The sequence below is a fragment of the Thermobia domestica genome, chromosome 3 (assembly GCF_964235325.1).
Source record: "Thermobia domestica chromosome 3, izTheDome1.hap1.1, whole genome shotgun sequence".
NCBI classification, from domain to species: Eukaryota; Metazoa; Arthropoda; class Insecta; order Zygentoma; family Lepismatidae; genus Thermobia; species Thermobia domestica.
The window spans coordinates 310,633,479-310,654,602 of NC_137456.1; the positions used below are offsets into that span (position 1 = coordinate 310,633,479).

The 21,124-nt window shown below is 34.2% G+C and overlaps 1 protein-coding gene across 1 annotated transcript in view; it reads right to left on the reverse strand.

Moving 5' to 3' along the window:
- Window positions 1-232: 232 nt before the first annotated feature.
- LOC145681144 (toll-like receptor 2) overlaps window positions 233-21,124 on the reverse strand; it is a 66,371-nt gene continuing 45,479 nt past the window's right edge. The window contains exons 3-6 of the mRNA XM_081752580.1: window positions 18,918-19,237; window positions 12,599-13,664; window positions 9,215-9,404; window positions 233-3,018 (exon numbers count right to left, since the gene is read on the reverse strand). Of these exons, the coding sequence (XP_081608706.1) occupies window positions 2,764-3,018; window positions 9,215-9,404; window positions 12,599-13,664; window positions 18,918-19,237 (1,831 nt within the window). The 3' untranslated portion in view covers window positions 233-2,763. The remainder of the gene's footprint in view (window positions 3,019-9,214; window positions 9,405-12,598; window positions 13,665-18,917; window positions 19,238-21,124) is intronic.

Below are 21,124 nucleotides of genomic sequence, written 5' to 3' on the forward strand. Positions count from 1 at the left end.
TAATAGCCTTTAGATATATTTTTATAATTGATTGTTGAAGTTCGTAAGAGATTTTTCAGTGAACTTTGAGAAGTTGTCTTTTTAATGGAATATTTGTGAAGTCAATAAATAATGACCAAGTAAATTCTTACTCGATTTAATCTCGACAAGGGAATTTTCTCCGAAGAATCTTCCAGAAGAAATTATAGTGAAAAATAAGGATTAAAAACAAATAAAAAACACAAAAGGTATGTAAAATCATTTATTTTCTTTATTATACATAATTTGCGTAAACAATATAAAAAGCTTAAAACAGTTTTCTCTTATGGTGATATTTCTGGTAAAACTATTTTTCTTTAGTTTCATGTTCCACTGTTATGCTACGCTTAAAGGAGACGATAATAAGGAGACAAATGATATATACATAGTGGAGTGAAGAAACAGGGAAGCAAGAGAAGAATCCACAGAAAACCGATGCACATGGTGTTTGTCAAAACATTTTTCACGGTTCCTACCGATCTGGAGAAATCTATTTCCCTGACTTTCCCACGAAATTCCTTCGCTTTCATGATACGTGTTGGATGACATTGAATATAAATAAGCAGTAAATAACTGTGAATATTTATATATGAGAACATTTATTCTATAGAGACAAGTAGTAATCAATTGCTCATACTACATTCCACTTATGTCCCATAAAAATCTGAGCAACCTCCCATACTGTGATCATTAATATCTTCCCACTAACGTCTGACAATCAATTACTCTGAAGATACGGTAATTCTTATACATTCATTTAGCTGATGATAGTTGGCTAAGCTGAAATTGGCGTCCAATTAATGTTTGAACTAATATATTTTATAAAATTTCCCTGATTTCCAGTCTTTTTCCCTAAGGTTACCTGACCTGCACCATTTTCTCTGACTTCCCTGACCGGTACGAACCCTGTTTTTTATGTATTACAATTATTTTTTATTTTTTTGTTTCTGAAACTTTTTACAGGTCCTTTCTTTAAACAGATTGAAAGAACAAAAATGAACGAGAAATACTGAATAATACCTTTCCAGAATTTAAAGAAATGATTCAGGTTAAGTGATTTCCAAGCCTTCATCTATTACTTTTACATAAGATAAGAAACAGGTATGTACCAAAGTGATACCACATTATATAGAAATAATAATACAAGATTTTTTTTAACACTGTGTTACATTTAATGTCCTACAAACATCTCACTTGATGAGTACGATTATTTTCACGAGAAAGATAAGAGTTGCATTATAAAAACTACTGTATGTATTTTAAAGCAGATTAATAAATAAATAAATAAAACAATACTGATTTAATCTCTAATGATGGCACATAAATTTATATTTTACGTTAACGGTTGGGAGTGATGTTGTTTGTTACATGTTTAGCTTGTACTCATAAATTGTTCACTGAGCTTTGTTAAATAATATTAGCTTGATCTGAGTTTTATATTTGGATACGTTCCCCTCCTTTTTGATTTTAATGGATACTTTCCACTATCATCCTTGAATTGTACTATAACTACTATACAAGTTTATATATCTACAGACTGATATACACAATATATTGCCCCGTATCATAATTACACTGCATTAGCTTGTGTGAAGTTAATTTTACATACAATTACATAGGAAACCTTATATCATATTTACATGTTTTCCTCTGACTTCCACTGGTAAGAATAAAACGAATTGCTCATGACTAATAAAAGTTTTTCCAGTTGCGGAAAAGAGTAATCTCACATTGATCTTTTGTAAAGCAAATTCGTATTAAAATTGTTTAACGAAAATTTCACCAAATTTTGATGCCATTGTTGGGGTGTAGTATGGGCTGGAAGTTACATGATATTGTACACATGCCATTAAGTAGCTGTTGCTAGAATAATAATGTGTTTTGTTGATAAAAAGAGAGAATCGCTAGATTACGAAGTAATGGATGTACTTGTGAGTTAAGATTATTTAATATGTTTCGTTAGAAGCGTAGCGATTGTATATCCACTAAATAATAGTTGGATAGTTCTTGTGAAGAAGTATACCAATAAGAGGTATAGAAATAAAAGTGATCATTAGTACTTACGTGCGTTATTGATCTGGACAAGTTTGCAGTAATACGTTAGTCACTATTGAGGTGTGTTTATATTCTTTTAGTAAGAATATAGAATTTTACAGCCATATAACTCAAGGCCTACAAACCTGCATACCATAATGTTTCAAAAATTGTGTAACAGGTCAAAATCTATCACCACGCTAAGTTTCATCAAGATTGAATGATTTCGGTAGAACTTTTTTTCTTTCCCCTTTTTTTTTTTTTTTTTTTCAAAAAATGTGAAACTCGAAATTTTATGTCCTGTAAGTCCAGAACTAAAAGCCTGCACACCACAATATTTTACAACCATGTACATCAGTTCAGGGTCTAGTACTATCCCGAGTTTAGTCCGAATCGAATGAGTTCAGTTGACTTTTTTTTTTTTTCGAAAATATGACCCCAAATTTGATGGCCTATAACTCGGAAATTCAAAAGCCTGTATACGATCATATTTCATATACATACTAAGCTTGTTAAAGTCTACTATTATGCCAAGATTAGTCTACATTGGATGAGAACGGTCAAAATCGCACGATATATATATATAGTGTCCTTGATTTTTCATGATAAAAATAATGAAGTACGAAAATGACTAGATATTCCTGACAGCCATTGTGATGATTACTGTCTATCAATGTAAACTAATATTCAAATGATAGTGAATATTTCTTTTCATGCTACAAGTGGCGTAGTTTCATCTGTTCTTTGTCTGATGCTCGTCCCAAGAGCATCTTTCAGTCTTCTCCAGAACATTCGATCATTCGGATTATCTTCAAACCATTCGAGATAAGTAATTGTGTCCATTAAATATTTCAATTGTAATGGAAGTTTCGTTTTATCTAAGCGTTCCAGCTCGATCAGTATCAAAAGATCCTCTCGTCTCCTTAGAAATTGCTCATTTGTCATTCTCAGTTCCCATTGGCACCACTGAAATACAAAAATAGTATTATTAGTCATATAAAATCGTCATATAAAGATTATTCTTAATTTAATATTTATACATTTATATGCCTGTCTTTGATACGCGCGGTCCCAGATTCGATTTGCAGTGAAGCCCCACATTTCTCTGTTGATTCAGCATCGCGAAGCATTGAGAAGCTATAATAATTAAAAGTTAGCGAATTCCGGTCTAGGGAATCAGTGGCAACTGTGTCGGAAGCATTCACTGCCCAACTGAACGTGTGCCATCTTCTTGGCCCTAGTCTTTCGTGGACTGTTAGGAATTAAATCAATATTAACCCTGTATGTCCCAGCAAAACTGATGAGTAATATCTACTCTCGAATTTCTCATAAATATTTCAGGCATGAATTTCGAACGCCTTTCGTCGGTGTAGTACGCTAAATTGTCAAGATGTTAGTTATTTACTTTTTATACACAGCACTTCAACGCCATTCATTAATTATAAATTTAGTCTATCGCATGTCTTCAAACGGTAACAAGACCATTTATGGCACTAATTTATCTCTCTCCTATATTATTTATCACCCTAAGTGCATTTATGAATCAATATGAAATTAAAACTTTCGATTTCAGTTTAACGATAACAGTTGTGGATAATGTGTTGAAGCAAAGTGTCTTCTATTCAACTATCAGCACCAGAAACTTCTATGTATTTAGATGCAATGTAATCTTGGAGACAATGTTGCCATGACTATTTTTTATCCAATTTGGTGATTTATTTATATCTTTTTTTCCTTCTTAATATATAAACATTAAGTGAGAATTTTGTTGTCCTGAATACAACAAAATTTACTTCTGTGTAAGTCCATTATAAAAATTCCATTAAGTTCTTATCTACGAGGTGCTTCTCAGGACTGGTGCCAAATAGAAACGTGCTGTTTGTTTTAAAACACGCGAACACTCGTTGTCAATGCGTGACAGAGATGGCAACACCATACGGCATACAGAACTCTTGTGGCAGTGTGATAGTGATAAAATGTTTTTCGTACTTACGATATTCGTCGTTTTCTCCATTTGCGTGGTGTGACTCCATTTGAAATTCATTACCTGTTGAGCGAGACATGTGATGCCGGTGCCAGACACGTAGCCAAGGAGTGGGTCCGGGGGGTCCGTACCCCTCCCCCTCGGAACCAGAAATGAAAAATTAAGAAAGGATTAAAGAAAAAGAAAGAAGAAGAATAAGAATCAGCGTTAAAAATAAAAAGCTATAGCAAGCGTTTGGTTACTCTTTCTTATGAGGAACTTTGTGTGAAGGACACGGGGTGCCAAGTTAAAAATGGATATTATTGTAACGGAGCATTCCGAATTCCATCTAGCTCCATGCTAAACCTATGGATTATAAATGACGATCGATAAACCGGTTCGATCAGATGGACTCTCAGGTAGAACTTAAGAAAGGCCCACAATCACCAATAACATGAGCATGACAACATAGATTCCAGTTAGGCCTACACTTGTAAATTTCGCGGCAACGCTAATCCATTTTGTAGGATGTCTTTACTGCCAAAACAGATCTCGTATTCTTGAAGACATTAAACGAAGATAAGCTAAGCCCATTAAACCAATATGGGTATGTTGCCAGTAAAATAGTTGAGATTGATCGAACTCCTGGTGTGATAACCAGTATTTCATGTCACGCCCCCCCCCCCCTTACGAAATCCTGGCTACATGAACCAATATATGTTGCCAGTAAAATAGTTTAGAATGATCGAGCCCCTGGTGTGATAACCACAGTATTTCATGTCACGGACCCCCCCTATTACACAATCCTGGTTACGTGCCTGCTGGTGCCATGGATGTATTTAATGTAAGTTCTTGGGTGTGACAGTTCAAAGAAGGCAGAACGTCGTGTGACAACAAACCACGACAATCTCGGCCTCGCACAAACCGTCTGACGACATGATAAAACGAGTGGAGAAAGTTGATTTGAAGGATCGCCGAATGAGTGTGGTACACATCGCCTCTAAAGTTGACATTTCTGTGGGACCTGTGCACACTCTCGTCAGACAGGTTTGAGTGAGACTGAGAATATCTTGGTTTGTTGTCACACGACCTTCTGCCTTCTTTGAACTGCCACACCCACGAACATGCATTAGACATATCCATGACACTACCATCAAATGTCTCACTCAACTGACGATGAATTTCAAGCAGTGTCACACACCATGCAAATGGAGACACGAATGATTACATAGTGTTCTCATAATGAAAATGTCGCCTTTTTACGGGTATCGTAAGTATTAAAAATAGTCATCACTCTTACTGTTATCATTAGAGTTCTGTTTGCCGTACGGTATTGACATCTCTATCACGCTTTGAGAACAAGTGTTCGTGTATTTTAAAACAAACAGCACGTTTCTACTTGTTACAAGTCCTGAGAAAAAAAATTGGAGGTGTTATAACTCAAATGCACCTTGCATGTACAGATGGTGATCAGAAAAATGGAAACACCTGTAGTTGGCAACACGTCAGATGTATGGGTTGGCAGTGGTGTCGTGGCGCCCGCACCGCCGGACCGCTGGTGATGGTGTGTTAGGTCGGTCTCCATACTACGTCAGGCGCAGTGGAACAGCAGTGTCCAGTGGCTGCAGCAGACGGAGGTAGTGTAAAATGGGAGACCTCTCAGAGTTTCAAAGAGGGCAAATTGTTGGTGCGCGGTTATGTGGAGTGAGTGTGACGGCAGTGGCTACTGTGTTAGGTGTGTCGCGTGGGACAGTGTCGAAGGTGATGACGGCCTACACAACCACATCGGGGAAGCGGAACAGTGGACGGAAGAAAATCATGAGTGACAGGTCACGCCGGGTATTAAAGCGCATTGTCACGCAGAACCGTCGTGCCACTGCGGAGCAAGTGACGGAGGAACTCAATCAGCACCTCCCCCACCCTGTTTCGACAATCACAGTCCGCCGCGAATTACATGACATGAACTTACGGGGTCGTGTTGCACGGGCCAAACCGCTCATCAGGGACCATAACGCTTTCGCACGCCGCAAATGGCGCCCATCCTTCACCCTATTCCCAACCACGGGCCGTGTTTATGTGTGGAGAACGCCCAAAGAAGCTTATGATCTGCAATGTCTCCGCCCAACTGTGAAACATGGCGGCGGCTCGGTGATGCTGTGGGCCGCCATATCATGGTTTTCATTGGGTCCTGTGGTCATACTTAGCGGACGAATCACTGCCAACGATTATGTCGCAATTTTAGGAGACCACTTGCATCCTATGGTCCGGATGTTGTTCCCGGACAATGACGCCATCTTCCAGGATGATAATGCACCCATTCACACAGCTGGCATTGTTACAGCGTGGTTTGAGGAACATCGGGATGAAGTTCAACACCTCCCCTGGCCCGCCCAATCCCCAGATCTCAACATAATTGAACATCTGTGATCCGTCTTGGGAACACGACTCCGGCGACGATTTCCACCTCGATCCTCTCTCACAGAACTGGCCGATGCCCTGCACGAGGAATGGTGTAAAATTCCACTTGCTACCATTCACGACCTCTATGCCTCCATCCCACGTCGCATCAAGGCTGTTCTGAAGGCGAAAGGTGGCCCGACACCATATTAATCTGGTAAGTTGCAATTTTGTTCAGGTGTTATCATTTTTCTGATCACCATCTGTATAAAATTATGCATTACTTTCTTCAACGTCATATACATAAATTATGATTCTATATGTACAACGTCTTGGTTAATTTTTGTTAATGAAATTGTTAATAATGTCCTCTCATGTTTAAGATTGATGGAAAGTTCAAGAGTAGATATTACTTATCATTGCTCCTCGAACATATAAGATTGGTATTGTGTTCTATACGATCAATTAGTTGTTGTTAGAAATTAAGTTCCACTAGTTTACTAGTTCCACTCAGTCTTTTATTTCTAATCTTCTCAACTTTTGAGCTTCGTAATACTACGAATAGTTACCACTAGAATTAAAAAAAAAAAATAAATATTAAGCTATCAATGCTTCTTTTCTTCAGTGACTTTATTAGAATATTTTGTCTACTAACACTTCGAAAATCAATTGCATATACAGGGTGTTTGGAAACATCAATAAAGCTTTGGGAAATGAACTCTTATAAGAAAACGAAAGTAACATGGGTGCATAAATGCGTCATTTCAGAGTTATAACCCGCCGAGAATTGCTCGGAACGAGATAACAGATGGTCATAACTCGAGAACGAAAGGACCCGGATAAAAACAGAGTAAAAAAACGTACCGCGGATCTCGGTTTACGAGCCCCTCGTTTCTTTTGCGAACAATTCGGTTTACACACAAATTTATGAACAATTGTTTCCTCAGCTTACGAACAATATGTCAGGGTACAAACGCACATATAGGCCTGTATCGACAATTCCACGCCACTAGAAGTGTTTTTGCGCGTTTGCCGTAAACATGATCTATCAAGAGTTGTATTCAGAAAGTACTTCTTATTCTTTTTTTTTAAATTTTTTTCTGTATGTTTTTAATCCTAATACTGTTTTGTTTCATTTAGTATTGCTTAGGATAGTATTATTCTTATTATAAAGGATAGTATAAATATTATTTTAACTCTATATTCTTTATCTCAGAAAAACCCTTAAAAAATGTAAAAGATACATGAAATATCATGTTTCCGTGGCTAGTACGGATTAATTGTACATTAATTGCAATGGGTAAAACAATTTCAGTTTACGAACGGCGTTACGAAACGGTTTACTTTCGTAACTCGAAAGTTCGCTGTATTAATTATTTTGTGCCTACATTCCATTAATGTGTCAGTAGATGTGAAATGTGTGTCAGTTTTCTGTTCCTGATCTATTCTTTTTCGTTTCTAAAAGACCTCTGAATTTCCTTCCCTGTCGTCGCCCTGTTCCAAATGGATTGGTGAATCCAATGGGATCTAGGCTGGAAATAAGCATTTACAACCGCCTCAAAGATATGACATTAGAATAAAGACGAAATCGGAGGTTTCCAATAATTCTAAGAAAATCAGTAGTTGACAACAGTGTTCTTATACCCGATCTTGATCCGACATTTGATTCTCGAATTATGATCATTTTATCGTTCAGACCAATTTTCGGTGCGCAATAGCTCAGAAATAATGCACTTGTGCAGCCATGTTGGTCTATAACTCTTTTATGTCTATATATATTCATTCTCGAGTGAGGATTCATTTCCCGAAGTTTTTTGTTATTTTCGAGTTCATTTCTAAGTATTTCCAACATAATACATTCACAATATTTCTAAATTCAAAACTTGTCATTCAGGATGGAAAAATTTCGCCTAATAGTTTTCGACTAGCATTACTGCGCAATGAAAATACGTAAATGAGCAAAATAAGTTTGTGCTGATACCTATGTGACCTGGAATTTAAGTAGCCACGAAGCTGTTAGCCCATGAAACAAGAGCGTGTTTTGTGTGCAGAGGAATGAAGCTCACTGTGTCAGCGTTGCATCCGTTCAGGAGGAAGTTGGAAACTAGTTTCTACCCAGGTGACCATTGTGGGAGGGAGAAATAAATGACGTGCCTCTGGAAGTGCTCAAAAGTGACATGGAGCAGGTACGAGTTGCTGTACTTTACAGAAGTGTGCGTTCAGTACAGCGTCATGATCAATCCTTTCAAAATCACGGATTATAAAAGAAACTGCAGAGTTTCACCTAGGAAGCTCCTGCTTATATCCTAATTACCTCCCCTTCATATAGATATATATTTATATATACACACGGTGAACCTAAATTAAGTGGAATAGGGTTTGTGTTAAGATGTTCATTATAAGTATGGTATTTATGTTACATTATATTAAGTTGCATAACTAAATTTATTTAAATTTAATCTTTTTTTTTTTTTTTTCAGAGAGTTCAGAGCCCACGAATCTCAAAATAAATGTTATCCTTTATTCTTCATCTATTATTGGTTCAACCTATATATACAAGGTACATAAAGAGAAAACAGCATGACAGTCCTATTTCTTTCACCTAATGGACTTCGAACACTAACAAAATCTTGATAACTCTTGACTATGAGTTGGATTAAACAGATAAGATTAAGTAGTCTCTTCAATATCCACACACTACGTTGGAATTTTGCTTCTCTTACATTGCTACGACTTTTTTTTTTTTTAAACTCTCCTTAGTTATACAATCTTAAATGTAAAATAATAAAGAAGTTAACTCACCTCACTGTCAACAAAAGCTTGGCTAAGCACAAGGATCACTCGCCTGCTCTGGTTAATAGAATTAACAGTATCATGCATAATGAAATTGCCCAGAGTGAAATTCCTATCATGAAGACAGAGTTGATATCGATCATTGTCATTTTCCAGATTCTTCACAAGTACTCTCAACACCCACTCTAGATCACTGCCACTGGAAAAGATTTTCATACATGGTTCATGTGAAATAATACAAAGCAAATGTAAGCAACAAAGAAGAAAAAGTAAAGTTAGGCTACTGTTGCCAACAAAAAACGTCATTTCATTCGAAAACTGACTTCTTTGTACGAACTAAGATCAACAGTATTAAATTATAATACAAATATACACGCATATAATGCTAAATTGTGTAAACAAATTAATAAACCATATTCTAGACTATCTAAAGACAGCTATGTAATTGTAGGTATGACATTTCTAAGAAATGTTACCAACCTACATGCAATGTTTGCCCATGGACAAATTTAAAAAATTAAATTATACGATGGTCTAGTTTCAATGCCTTTTTATAACATTAATAAATTTGCTGAATCTTATTCATGTGCTCATTATTAAAACCATAGAATATATTTTTTTTTTATTATTACTCTTCACGGATGCATAAAAACATAAGGGAAAAATGTTGGTTCTGCAATATTAATTCCTGAATTAAATATCGTTAAAAAATATAAACTTATAAAAAATTTTACAGTTTTTGAAGGAGAGGCTTTCGCAATACGACAAGCTCTTACATTCATTAAAACTCTCAAACTATATTGTTCACGTATATGCTCTGATGCTCTAAGTGTATTTTATGCTTTACAACAGACTAATAGGATTATCAAAACTACCTGGCTTCTACTTAATATTAAAATTTTAAACAAACAATTGCAAGGAAAAGGGTATACAATTATTTTTTATATACAAAGTCACACTCAAAAATAAAATTTCATGATGAAACAGACCTGGCTGCGAAATCTGCATGTGATGAAAGACAACCTGCATTAATTAAAACAAATCATTTAAATCTCAAAACAGTTTGTCAGTCTACAACAATCTCAATCAATGAATGAATGGAAATCAGTTAATTGACAAGGTTTAGGCAGATATTACTGGCATATTATGGATATAAATACACCTAAACCATGGAATTTCATATATGTAACTGCACAAGATATTAAGTAATCCTGCTTTACCGAGTACTCTTTAATACTGCACTAACACCCTCCAAATTATATCAAATAAATAAAATTGACATAATTTTTGCTTGTAAAAACACTGGAAAAGGAAGGAAATTTATATTGGATAAAATTTCTAGAAATTTTGGATATGAACCTTACTCTCTGCAAAATCTGGCAACAAATAATTGGAATCTAATTCACACCATTATAGAATTCCTACAACTCAGCTGCTGCACGGGACGTTAAATTCGAAATCAACTCAACTCAACTCCTACAACTCAGTGAGATTCAATTATGAATCTGACGAAGCATTTAGCGAAAACTCATACTTATAAGATTATAATAAAAATCTTTGAATTTTACGTCCCACGGTTATGCCGGTTAGGCTAAAGGAGATGGTGATTATGAGAAATAAATGAAATGGTGGAATGAAGAAAGTGGGAGGAAACGGGAGAACCCCGAGGAAACCCACGGACACGGTGTTTGTCCACCACAAAGTTCACTTGGCGGGGGCTGGGATCGAACCCGGGACCCCAAGCACCAGAGATGAACGCTCTACCACTGAGCCACCGCGGCCCCAAGATTATAATAAAAAAAATTACTAAACTATATCAAATCATTAATTTGTTTTAGACCAGTCTGTAAATCCAAATATGATCTAATTAATATATATATATATATCCAAGACAGATATAATTCAACAATATTAACTTAGGATATGGCTACAATCTACAGATATGGGTTATTTTGCAACTGTTAATGGAATGAAAATAACACAGATAACAGTAGATATTTGGTATGGACCTTTTATATCATATAAGATATCGTTGTCATGTGACTATAGGATCGTGTGATATACCAGAATTATAAAGCATAGTGCAAGGATTGCAATTTCATCAGAAATTCGTTTTCACTGTTATTTTTGATAAGTTTGTTCACCCATTTTGTAGTTAGTTACAAGCACGTCGACCGAACCCTCCCTTTAATGTAATTGAGAACTGACAGGATGATCGTAAAATTAATACAAAAAATTATTGAAAACAAGTTATTTTTGTTTCACATTGTGATGCTGCAGCAGACTTCCAAACTACGCCAATTCAATACTGAAAGTGGGAATAGTGGATCTCCACAACTTAACATTACATTTCTTTTTCTTTCTTTTTTTTTAATTCTAAGTCGTTACTATTTACACGCGCTTTATAAAATTTAAAATGTTTTACTTCATTTCTCTTCACTTCAGTAGTGATCACCAAAATATTTTAAAACTTGCGGATTTTAGTGTTTTCTGAACGAAAGAAAGATGCAAAAAGGCAAAATTAAATATGTAAAAATATTTGTGAATCCGAAGCTCCTTATATAGTGTCTGGCAGGCTCGTATCCAGGAGGGGGTCTGGGGGCCTCCCTCCTAAATTTTTGCTGGTCCCCTCTAAATTTTCACGGTAGACTTGCAAATAAACTATAACATGGTGATGAACTATAATATGGTCGGATGCCCCTCCCCCCCTTTACATTTTTGGGCTGGCTACCGGCTTGATGTCTGGCCGTCAAAGGCAATAGAATTGGTCGCCGAAATTATACTAGGAACACATCCAATTAGAATTCCTAGGGCACATACAATGTCAGTGTTAATCTTGACATAATGTGCCAAACCGTATGTGTTTAATAACGAACTCGATTTTTTGTGTTTTCTCATCGTATGATTATTTTTTACCAATAACTTCGAAATTAATATACATATTCGAGTATACTTTTCAGTATGTATACAGAATTACGTTCCTTCTATACCAAGGACATTTTATTCTATACAATTTATATAACTTTATGTGCAATGTACTGGTTCCATAAGCATAAAAATCAATAACTGCAATGCCTATTACCAACCCCAATAAAGTTGCAACCAAGTTCTATTGGAAATGTGTTAATTTTCATTTAACTTTAAATTTAGCTTAAATTTCCTTTTCCTCCAATTTGGTTATATCCTGTTTAATTTGTCTAGTCTTAACGATTAATAGTGGAGCTCACCCCCAAGTTTTAAGAAATCATAAAACTATTTTTATATCTCTTCAAGTGTAACGTTTCATGGTAGAATTTACGTTACGTTTCAATACTAAACAATACCAGTTAGTACATAATACATTCTTAAATAAACAGTTAAGTACGGATCAATAATAATAATAATAATACATACCTATGGGAAACAAATGCATCATAAACATATGAACTATCGTCATCTCTACTAAAATTTTCTCTTCTCCTTTTTTGTTTCCGCTTAGCTCTGAGTAAGTGGACAATATATGTTGTCTCGAATCTATATACATACACGACAAGAATGGAAATTAGTAAAAGAGAGAATAAAACTCCTCCAGGAACACCAGCAACTAGGAAATAGTTGGTTTGTTTTGGAAGACAAACCTCATTGTCAAATTTTACTTGTAAAACGGGAATGCCTTTCAATTCAGAAGGAACAACACAGGTTAACGATCTACTTCTTCCAAGATTCCACACAGTTGTTTTCGTTGCTTTTAACCATGACTGAAAATCAGGCATTCCACAGTTCTTACAATCCCAAGGATTTCCTCCTAAGTCTACAGCTTGGAGTTTGTTCAAATCTTTCCCCATTATAGCGCCTACGTTCTCAATCAAATTATATGATAGATTCACTACCAGGATCCTGCTATGTTGCGTCATAAAGGAGCTTTCAGTGGTCCAATTAATTATGGAGTTATAAGTAAGATCCAAAAATTTCACTTCCCCTGAAGATAAAATATCAACTGGGGAAGCCAGAGAGTTGAAAGACATATCTAATATTTCTGCAGACTTAATTTCAATTTTTTGTCCATTCTTAAAATGATTTCCAGCAATAAACAACCTTATTCCAGCCCTCAAAGGTGCAAACGTTTTTGGATGAAGTGTCCTCAAGAGATTTCCTGATAAGTCCAACTCTTTGAGATTAGAAAACTTAACGAAAGCGTTTTCGTCTAGACTTGAGAGTCGACAATAACTGAGATTCAAATATCGCAGCGAAGTCAAATTAGGAAGCGAAATAGAGTCTATCTCCAAATGGCTTAAATCAAGTACCTCCATTGCAGTGAATCCCGAAAGTTTGCTCGCATTGAAAGTAGCACTGGAAACTGCATTGCCGGAAAAATTAAATGTTTGTAGATTTTTTAGTTTCTCAAAGCCTTCAGGAAACTGTTGAAATTTATTCTTCGAAAGCTCAAGTCTTGTAACATTCGTGATTTTTTCAAAATTTCCTGAAAAAGGAAATCGATTTGTTAACACTTTCAGTAGTAACGATCATTAGGCTAAATAATGAATTATACTTCTAATAATATCAGTTCAAGAAAGAACTGGAAGAAAAAGTATCCCGAAACAAGCCCATATAAAGTATTATTAACCAATTGGTTACATACGTATAAGAAATGTGTTTGCTTTTCGTTTCTAATGAGATCAGTCTTAGACCTACGAATGAAGAAAAATCTCAAAATCCTTCGGAACCACTCTGAAAGCATATCAGAAATGAAGACAAAAACTGACCTACGGAATAAAATGCCCGAACTGTACTAATAATAACCAAAACAGTTAATAAATTAGTTAATAAATTAAATTAGTTAATAAATTAGTTACATTTTTGTATAACCTACCTAACACCATACAGGGTGAATATAAAGTCTCTTCCTGATAACAAACATTAATAACAAGAAAACAAAGAATGAAGCATGCTGTCTGAAAACATCGCTTGTATGATACTTGAGAATTTTGCCACAGTCTGTGCTGCCATCTACTGCAGATGACCACAACGCGACAGTCATTTGTTTAAAAATGGAGTCAGCACAGCATAAAACAAAGTATTATAACGAAATCTCCCGTCACAGTTGAACGAACATTCAGGAAAGCGTATGGACAGCAGCCACCAGACGTTAAGAGCATAAAAGAACAGTATAGCAAGTTTATTGCAACAAAAAGTGTTTTAGATCGTGATAGAAGCGGTAGACCGAGTGTTATAATTAGGAACATGTGGAAGCTGTTTGTGTTGCTTCATTCCGAAGCACACCGAAATCCTTGCGTTGCGCATCCCGTGAATTGGACATCCTGAAGTCTACTGTGTTAAAAATTTTTTTACACAAACGCTTAAAGTTATACGCATATAAGGTGCAGATTGTTTTTGCGTTAACACAAGAAGACCGTCCCCGACGCGCAAGTTTCGCATGTGACATCGCATGGGCAACTAATGGAGCACATGTGGAAATTCTCTAAATCAAGTAAAAAAAAAAAAAAAAAAAAAAAAAAAACTGATTTTTCCTATTATTTGCGCAAAACCGCATGCGTCTATCATTCTTGGTTTTCTTGTTATTAATGTTTGTTGTCCGGGAGAGAGTTTATGTCCACCCTGTATATTAAAAGCAAGAAATTTCTGTAAGTGATAGAAAATAATGCATATAAAACAACTCTGTTATTGAATGTTAACTGAGGCAGAAGAAGCAAGTAATGAGATTCTTGATTGCTATGTTGTAAATGTAGTTTATATTTGTAATAAAAACTTGCTCAAAAAATCAATGAATGAAGGATGAGCAGTGAAAGTTTCTAGTTATCTTACAATTAGGTTACGACTTCTAAGCTAAAACATGATTTATTGGGTCGTTGCATAAGTTCTTGCGGTTATTATATTTTATTTTTATTCTGCTGTTCTGTTAATTCAAATACAAATACAACATATATTTTACTGTCACTCACATTAACTCATAATCACTCTGTGATGTATTCACCTCCACTATCTATGGCCTTCTGCCACCGTTCAGGTAGCAGTTCAATGCCTCGCCTATAGAACTGTTTTGGTCCTGAGTGGAAGAAACCTGTTAGCTATTGGTCAAGACAAGCTTTTCTGTGCTGTTCTTTCAGCAATTGCTTCATTCTCGTACACTGCACAAATTGTTCTCGCAGCTTCTGCTACACTGAATCCTCGGTTAAACTCGAAGAGTAAAATGTGACGGAAATTATCACTTTTCTCAACTTGACATTCCATATTAGTTTATCTGAAATATACGCAACAATACGTTCACAATCAAGAAAACCCATGTTTCACTCATACTAACTCCAAACTACGGCAAAACAACAAAATAACGCTACACTATCGCTTCACGCCGCATTGTTGCCGACGCAAAAGAAAACCGCACGAACTTATGCATCGATCCAATATAATGATCAGATTATAAACCTACGAATAGAATGGAAAGCGATATACAAACTCTCAGAACATAAGAACATAAACCAGAAACGGAACTATTATTATTACCCTACTATCAATTTAATAATTATTTATTTATTTATTGACATAACAGCATACAACCACTAATTTACCAAGAGAAAAAAATGGACATGCAATACTGATTACAGCATAGTACTATACATAGGATAATACCTTGTAAAATAAAGATACAAATGAAGTACAAGTATTCGAAATCAAATAAGGAATACCAATATAAAAACGAAAAAACAGATAATTAATGAATATGAAGTTGAAAAAAAAAAAAAAGAACTAAACTAACTGTTCCATAATACTCTTTAAAAACAAAACTCGTATAGTGAAACTTGACGTAAGATAACCCTTAGGAATGCCAGATGCTAACAAAAAGGGTAAATGATATCTAAAAAGGAAAAATTCCTTTACTAAATCTTTTAAAACAAGAATTTTACGAATGATCCAAACAAAAAGACTGCGATCTTGGCCAATAATTAGTTTTACAATCAGGGGCCACAAAATTTTTGAACGTCCCCTAAACAGAGTTTTCGTATTTTCTACGGAATAAGGACATCATACTGAGTTAAGTGATAGTTTGGGTTTGGCTACAGTTCTCCAGATGTAAGGTTTACAAGAAAATGTTGTCTGAAATATATTGGACCTTTGGATCCAAAAATAGTGTCTGTTCAGAATTTTTTTTAAAAAAAAAAATCAGGGTTCGTACAACTGATTAAAAAAAAAAAGTTAGTACAATATATATCCATACAATAAAATAAAAATTTAAAAAAATACAAAAAATTAAAGATAATCAACTATAAACATAAAAGTACTAGGAAATTTCGTACATTATTTAAGGAATTAAAAAATAATTTACGTGCCTTCTTGAAACTTTTTATGAAACACATCAAGAACAAAGTAAAAATTATTAGCGGTTTCTATTCTTCTATATATTGAAGACCTACCGGTAATCAAATATTTACTCATAAAAGAAACAAAATTACTAATGTTTCTGTGAGGAATTTTTATCAAGAGAAACTTCTCCAGAACAAAATCTCTATGAAAAAATTCCAAGTTAAAGAGCCGACGCCTGTCAGAGAGAAGGGTAAGATTAAGATCCGCCCATACGCCTGACAAGCTCAAACATATTATTATTATTATTATTATTATTATTATTATTATTATTATTATTATTATACGTATCCTCTTCCCCTCTCTTTAATGAAAAGCCTATCTATCTTCCTCTATCTGTTATAGGCTGCCGAAAACATGAAAAAATGAATTTTAAAGGTTCATAGCTCCAAAACTATGGGATCTACTGTAGTCGGGTCAAGACTTCACTTAGGAACTAGTATGTGCTCTATCCAAAAATACATGTTTTAGAGTATAAAGGTACTCACTCAACAATTTTTATGGAGGTAGTTGGAGAGTACTTTTATATCATAGGCCCGTAGTCAAACTCCCTCTAGAAAAATTGTTGTGAAAGCACCTCAGGATTCTGAAACACGCATTTTTGGATAGGGCACATACTAGTTTCTGAGTGAAGTCTTGACCCGACAAGGTAGGTCCCATAGTTTTGGAGCTATGAACCTTTAAAATTCATTTTTTCATGATTTCGGCAGCCTATAACACGTAAACGATGGGGTTTTCGCCCTGTTTATTGGAACTTTATTGTTTGTTCTACTCCCAGGAATCACTCCTCTGCTTTTGTACAACGAATTTAGCGCCATACTGTATTATATATATATAAGATAGATAGATAGATAGATAGGATAAAAAATTTCCCTTGTACTTTTATTATTTTGGTTGTTGTTCTGCTTATATAATGGAATTTGATAAATAACTTACATTTTCTGACGAAAGATTAATACATTTATTTATTAAAACTAAACTAAAGTGTAACAGTTTCAATAACTTAACAGTCTTCATCAGACACTCAAGGTAAGTTAAGTTGTTGAAACTGTTACACTTTAGTTTAGTTTTAACAAATAAGTATATTCAGCTCTAATCAGAAAGTGTTAGTTATTTATATAATAAATTCCAAAGTCGTAATGGATAGATTTACAAAACCAACTTGACATCAAATGTACTTTTATGTACAGTATTATCAGCGGTTTTTTAAGCAATGCAAAAACGTGGAAATGCGATACAAATAGAAAAATGTATCGCAAATTGCGACACATCTTTGCATCTTTCATTATTACCACGCAAGCTAAAATAAGGAACAAACTAAAAATATATTACTAATTACTTCAAGGAACTTTTCTTTGAAGCGTCGGTTGTTGCAAGAAAAAAAGATCTCGATTTTACAAAACAGTTTTCCGCTGTGTCTTTCCTTCCCTTTGTCGGTTTGTTGCTAGTAGGTCATCCTTCAGACCTTCTCAGGTTTCGGGTTTCTGAGTGTGTAATAAAAAAAAAAAAAAAATATCTTGAAGAAAAGGCACATTGGCAGCAGGGAAAACAAGTTTAAACTAAATTGGATCTAGCCGATATATGGTGTACCATGAATGGAGCTTGGATATGGTTAGTTCAGCAGGGATAGTTTATTTTTAACAAGAAACAACGTAGGCCATAAACAGCTTCATATGATCCAAGACCAAGTACTAGTTCAGCTGATTAATAAAGTGACAAGTTTGGTATATTTTTGGAAGTCAATAATTTTAGTTTGCTGTATTTTTATCAAAGAATTAATTGGCAACAAATATTAATACATATATTTTGCTGTAATTTGCAAGGACTGTTTAAAATGTCAAGGTTTCAAATTCATTGTTATGTTTATGATGCTTTACTTTCCATGTTTATTAAGCTTGTAATGAACCGATTAGCTGTTTGAGATTTAAGAAAATTCTTTACTTTTATTGCTGCGTAACTATAGAAAATAATAATAATAATAATAATAATAATAATAATAATAATAATAATAATAATAATAATAATAATAATAATAATAATAATAATAATAATTCATAAAAGAAATCCAATAAATACAAAAGTAATTCCCAATTCCATTCATAATGAATGAAATTGTGAAATACTTTCGTATTTATTGGATTTCTTTTATAAATCTATAATTACTCATTATAGTACGGAAAATACGATACAAGATTTACAAATTGCGATACAAATTCAAATTTGTATCGCACTTTGCTACATAAAATGTAAAAACACCTTATATACTGTAATATTAACATACGTATTATTCAGAATGTCATGTTCTTCTATTGTATATTAGAAAATTCATAATAGGATTAAACAAAACAGTGACTATTACCTGGATCAATGTAACTGAGTTGGCAATTTGAAAAATCAAGAGATTGTAGTTGTGGTGAATCTGGGAAGACTTTTGGAACGTTCTGCAATACACTGTCTCGAAAGTTTAAATTAACAACTATCACCCCTTCTGTTAGACGAATAATAGATGGTGCAGAATAGCTTCCAGCATATATAAATCTTATTCGTAACAATCTTATATATCCTTTTAAAGTTTTGAAATAAAGCTCCTTAATTCTCTCAGGGCTAGCTGGTCCCTCATCAGCTGGTACAATTACTGAGTTGGCAACTTGCATATTTTGGATGCAGGCACTGTCATGTCTGAAAATATTAAATACATAAATGCATTAATTAGGCGAGTTCTTAAGTTTGTTCGTTCTTTCTTACATATTTACACACATACATGTGAAGATATTTCATGAAAGTGCTCTAACGCTACGGAAGATGAAAGTACAAAAAGTTCAGTCAAAGATATATATTAAAATGGATTCTTTCTTTCTCAGTTGAAGATACGAAAATGTTCTCTAGGTACTAATTATTACTTATTCCTGGTGAATATTACGAAGGATGTGAAATTATGGAGAGACGGAGTGGAAGTTCCTCCGTTTACTATTTTTGGAATAAATTCCCTCTATTAACCTATTACTAAATAAAGTCACACTATTGTAAGAAGTTTGCTAATTAATTAAAGCAATTCACATGTAATTAATACGTATACTATTCGCTCTAGCTCTGGAAATATTCAATATGTATTCATAAAACAAAACTGACCAAAACACCAAATATACTAATAACACTTGTTAATAGTTTCTGAAATGTAACAACAATTTCATCAAACACGATATTCTTGGAACACTTGTGTAACAGTTTCTGAAATGTAACATCACCTTCATCAAACACGTTATTCTTGGATTGATAAAATATACTAATAACACTTGTGTAACACTTTCTGAAATGTAACATCACCTTTATCCAACACGTTATTCTTATATTAAATATACTAATAACACTTGTGTAACAGCTTCTGGAATGTAACATCACCTTCATCAAACACGTTATTCTTATATTAAATATACTAATAACACTTATGTAACATTTTCAGAAATGTAACATCACTTTCATCAAGCATGTTATTCTTGGATTGATTAAACATACTAATAACACTTGTGTAACAGCTTCTGGAATGTAACATCACCTTTATCCAATACGTTATTCTTATATTAAATATACTAATAACACTTGTGTAACAGCTTCTGGAATGTAACATCACCTTCATCAAACACTTTATTCTTATATTAAATATACTAATAACACTTGTGTAACACTTTCTGAAATGTAACATCACTTTCATCAAGCATGTTGTTCTTGGATTGATTAAACATACTAATAACACTTGTGTAACAGCTTCTGGAATGTAACATCACCTTCATCAAACACGTTATTCTTATATTAAATATATTAATAACTTGTGTAACACTTTCTGAAATGTAACATCACTTTCATCAAGCATGCTATTCTTGGATTGATTAAACATACTAATAACACTTGTGTAACAGCTTCTGGAATGTAACATCACCTTCATCAAACACGTTATTCTTATATTAAATATATTAATAACACTTGTGTAACACTTTCTGAAATGTAACATCACTTTCATCAAGCATGTTATTCTTGGATTGATTAAACATACTAATAACACTTGTGTAACAGTTTCTGGAATGTAACATCACCTTTATCCAACACGTTATTTTTATATTAAATATACTAATAACATTTGTGTAACAGTTTCTGAATATAACATCACCTTCATCAAACACGTTATTCTTGGATTAAATATACTAATAACACTTGCGTAACAGTTTCTGAAGGTAACATAACTTTCATCAAACACATTATTTTTGGATTGATCTTCTATAAAGTTTCTGAAGAAGGCGACGTTACAATCCCGAAACTGTTACACAAGTCTTATAGTAAGTCGTATATTTAGTCGTATATATATTTAGTATTTCCGTCACTTTTGTTATATTAACATGTATCCTCCATAACATATGTTAGCGGTATTTCTGCTTCTACCTAATTTAATAATTGTGGATGTTCACATATGTGAACTCTCTTTGTCGAAGATCATTTCGTGTGAATTTTTTTTTAACACATGTTCCCCTCCCCCGCCCCACACACACACTTCGACTATAGTGATTTCGCACCCTC